This window comes from Tupaia chinensis, unplaced genomic scaffold, assembly GCF_000334495.1.
Source record: "Tupaia chinensis unplaced genomic scaffold, TupChi_1.0 Scaffold000129_1, whole genome shotgun sequence".
Lineage (NCBI taxonomy): Eukaryota > Metazoa > Chordata > Mammalia > Scandentia > Tupaiidae > Tupaia > Tupaia belangeri.
This window is the reverse complement of record NW_006159598.1, coordinates 327017-330543: the sequence shown is the minus strand read 5'-3', so window position 1 is coordinate 330543 and position 3527 is coordinate 327017. Positions and strand designations below refer to the sequence as shown.

Genomic DNA, 3527 nt, shown 5'->3' with positions numbered 1-3527 from the left:
GGTGGTCAGGGCTACGGGAACAGGAGAGTAAGGTGGGAGGTGGCAAGAGCTTGGGGGGCAGACCTGAGCGGGCCGTGGCGGTGAAGTGGGGCCCAGCCGCGTCTGAGGCAGGGCATTGCAGCAGAGGACCAGCCTGTGCAGAGGTCAGGGTAGGGCTCAGCTTGCACGTAGAGAGCAGAAAGCCAGCGGGGCTAAGCACAGGCACGAGGGCCGAGGGGACAATGGCCCCTGTCCTGCGGGCTCTTGGGCCGTGGTGAAGACTGAGCGGGGCGAGACCCCTGGGCAGGCTCTGAGCAGAGGAAGGACATGCACTGACTTAAATCTTAAAAACAAACAAACAGAGAACCAGCAGTTAGCGTAATGGCTGTGTCGCTGGACTCCCACGTAGTTGACCGCGGTTCACATCCTGGACCTGGTGGCTTAAAACTCACGCTGGGCGCGTGTGCGTGCGTGCCCAAGATCCCGAGAGGAGAATGGAGGAGAAGGAATTGCGGTGTGGCCATCTCCCCGGGGGGTGATTTCTCGCTTTCTGTCTCTCTGTCTCTCTCTGTCTGGCGAGCGCATGCGCCCTATAGCGAAAACCTCTCAAAAAACAACAAAACAAAACAAAACAAACAAAAAACAACAAGAGGGCCAGCGGGTGGGATGGTGGTTAAGGCACTGGATCCCACAGAGCTGACTCTGCAGTTCACGTCCCGGACCCAGGGGCTTGAAAATCACACTGGGCAGGCATGCATACATGCCAGTCCTGAAAGGAGAATGGAGAAGGGATGGCAGCATGGCGTGCCCCCCCGTGGGGTGATTTCTCACTGTTCCCCCCACACCCCCAGACTCTGTCTCTCTCTGGTGACTGCACGCAACCTATACCAAAAAGAAAAAATAAAGTGACAGGACACTTTCCACTCTTTAAAATTTTTTATTCTTTTTGTTTAAAGAATTGTTAGATTAAATTAAATTATTCATTTTTATTTGACCAGAGAGGGACAGAGAGAGAGAGAGAGAGAGAGATGGAAAAGCAAAAAAGCAAGCTGTCAGGTCCGGGATTTGAACCAGGGTTGGCCACGTGGGAGTTCAGCGCCCGTAACCACCACACCACCTGCTGGGCCTGTAAAGTTTTTTATTCTTTGATGAGGTGTCAGCACTGGACTAATCCCTGTGAAGTTCTCAGCAAACACTGGGCGCCACTGTTTTTTAAAACGAATATTGTGCTGGGGCCAGCAGGTGGCATGGCGGCTAAGGCGCTAGGCTCCCACGTGGCTGACTGCGTTTGAGTCCTAGACCTGGCAGCCTGCAAGTCACACCAGTGACATGTGTGTGCCCAAATTCCTGAGGACACTGGAGAAGGGATTGCGGCATGCCCATCCCTGGGGCGGGTGACTTCTCACTTTCTCTCTTACTATCTCTGTCTCTCTCTGGCGAGTGCACACACCATGTGGCAAAAACCTTTAACAAAATTAATATTGTGGCTCTGCAGGGTAGGGGAGCAGGGACCCCTTCCTTCAAGCTTCTGCAGGCCTGAAGAAGGTAGCTGGGAGTTCTGGGTCAGGGGAGGGAAAGCCTCCTGAGTTTGGACAAGCAGAGAAAGGAGAAAAGCCTCCCCTGCAGGGTCTGGTGCCTCGGCCAGCCCAGATCCCAGGTGTATCCATGGCCGCCGTGTTCAGTCCAGAGAACCCCGAACTTCCCACGGGGGTCAGCCTCGCAGAATGTCATGCTTTGCCGCTGCCACTGTCAGCCCGACTTAGGTGTCTGGGGGGTTATTGATTTATTGGTTTTTGTCATAGGGCGTGTGCGCTTGACAGAGACAGAGAGGGGAAAGTGAAAATTCACCCCCCGGCCCCTGGCAATGGCCGTGCGCAGTCCCTTCTCCATTCTCCTCTTGGGATTTTGGGCACACATGCTCATATGCCCAGTGTGATTTTCAAGCTGCGAGGTCTGGGACTTGAACCACGTTTCCCCATGTGAGAGTCCAGTGCCTTAACCACCATGCCACCTGCTGGCCCCAGACTTAGTTTTGTTTCTTTTTTAAATAATTATTTCATTTTATTTATTCATTCAATAATTTTCAATTGACCAGAGAAAGACAGACACACAGAGAGAAGGAAAGAGAGAAAGCAAGCATCCAGGTCTGGGACTCGAACTCTGGTCGGCCATGTGGGAGTGTCTCAGCACCTTAACCACCACGCCACCTGCTGGTCCCCAGGCTTAGGGATTTTTTTTTCTTTTTTAAGTTTTATTTAACTTTATTTACTTATATTTAATTTGACCAGAGAGGGACGGAGAGAGATGGAGAGAGTGAAAGTGAGAAAGCAAACTGCCAGGTCTGGGACTTGAACCATGCCATCCATGTGGGAGTGTCCAAGCGCCTTAACCACCATGCCACCCGCCGGTCCCCAGACTTAGGTTTAACAGAATCCTTCTGGTTGCAGTGAGGGGACTAGACTGGGCAGGGCGGAGGCACAAACCAGGAGACGGGAGGAGGTGACAGCTGTTGTCCTAGTGGGAAACAGGTGGCGACCTTTGCTATCCGGGTGGGAAACAGGTGGCGACTGTGGATGGTGAGAAGGGGTTAGATTCTGGATAGGCGGGATGTGCTGGTGGACTGCGTGTGCGTGGTGGCAAAGAAAGCCATCAAGGCTGACTCCAGGCTTTTTGGGCTGAGCCGCTGGGACGAGCTGCCATTTGCAGGGATGGGGGCGGAGCTAGGATGGAGTCCTGAGAGTGGGAGACCTGTCAGCCAGTCAGGTGGACCCAGGAGCCTGGCGCTCAGAAGGCGCGGGCGGAGACCAGGAGCCGGCGGCGGGGTGGCCTGAGCAAAGCCAGGCGTGGTTGAGAGCAGTCGGGGACAATGGGCAGGCCAAGGCTTCGCTCCGCCAGCCTCCCGGACTTGGTTCCGGGTGAGATCCAGCCCGCCCCCAACTTCTGGCGTTCCCGCGCCTGGGAGGCGTGCCTGCATCTCTCGGCTCCCGACGCCTGATCTGCAGCCCACCTGCGCCGCCCGGCAGCAGCCTCGCCCGGAGCAGCTCTGCAGCGTCCTGGTGCGAGGCGCCGCCGCGATCCCTTCCTGCGCAGCGCCACGCGGTCCCTTTTCAGCTCAAGCCACTGTGGCTCACCGCGGCCTCCCACTGCGCGGATTGGATAAGGGCGCCCCTCCGGGCCTGGGGGCAGTTGGGCCGAACGCGCCGCCCCGCCGGCTCCCCCTGCTGCTCGGCGTGGAGCAGTGCACAGCCTGCGTCCCCGTGCGAGGCGGCCCCGGGTTTACCGCGGCCGGCGAAGCGCTGGGCCATCCGGGCGCCGTTCTCGGCATACACGGGGCGCCGCTACTGACTTTGCTCTTGTGCCCCTGCGGCCTAGGGGAGCCCCGGCCCTCCATCCTCTGTGTCTCCCCAGGGGCTGCAGAAGACGACAGACCCTACCTAGCACCCCCAGCCATGAAGTTCAGCCGCAGCCTGTCCGTGCCTGGTTCGGAGGACATCCCTCCGCCACCCACCACGTCCCCGCCCGAGCCCCCCTACAGCACACCTCCGGCC

General features: G+C 57.5%; 1 protein-coding gene across 1 annotated transcript in view; it reads left to right on the top strand.

Moving 5' to 3' along the window:
* Positions 1–3527, top strand: part of SHANK1 (SH3 and multiple ankyrin repeat domains 1) — a 57085-nt gene that overhangs the window by 47854 nt on the left and 5704 nt on the right. The window contains 1 exon segment of the mRNA XM_006144690.1: positions 2982–3459. Within this exon segment, the coding sequence (XP_006144752.1) occupies positions 2982–3459 (478 nt within the window).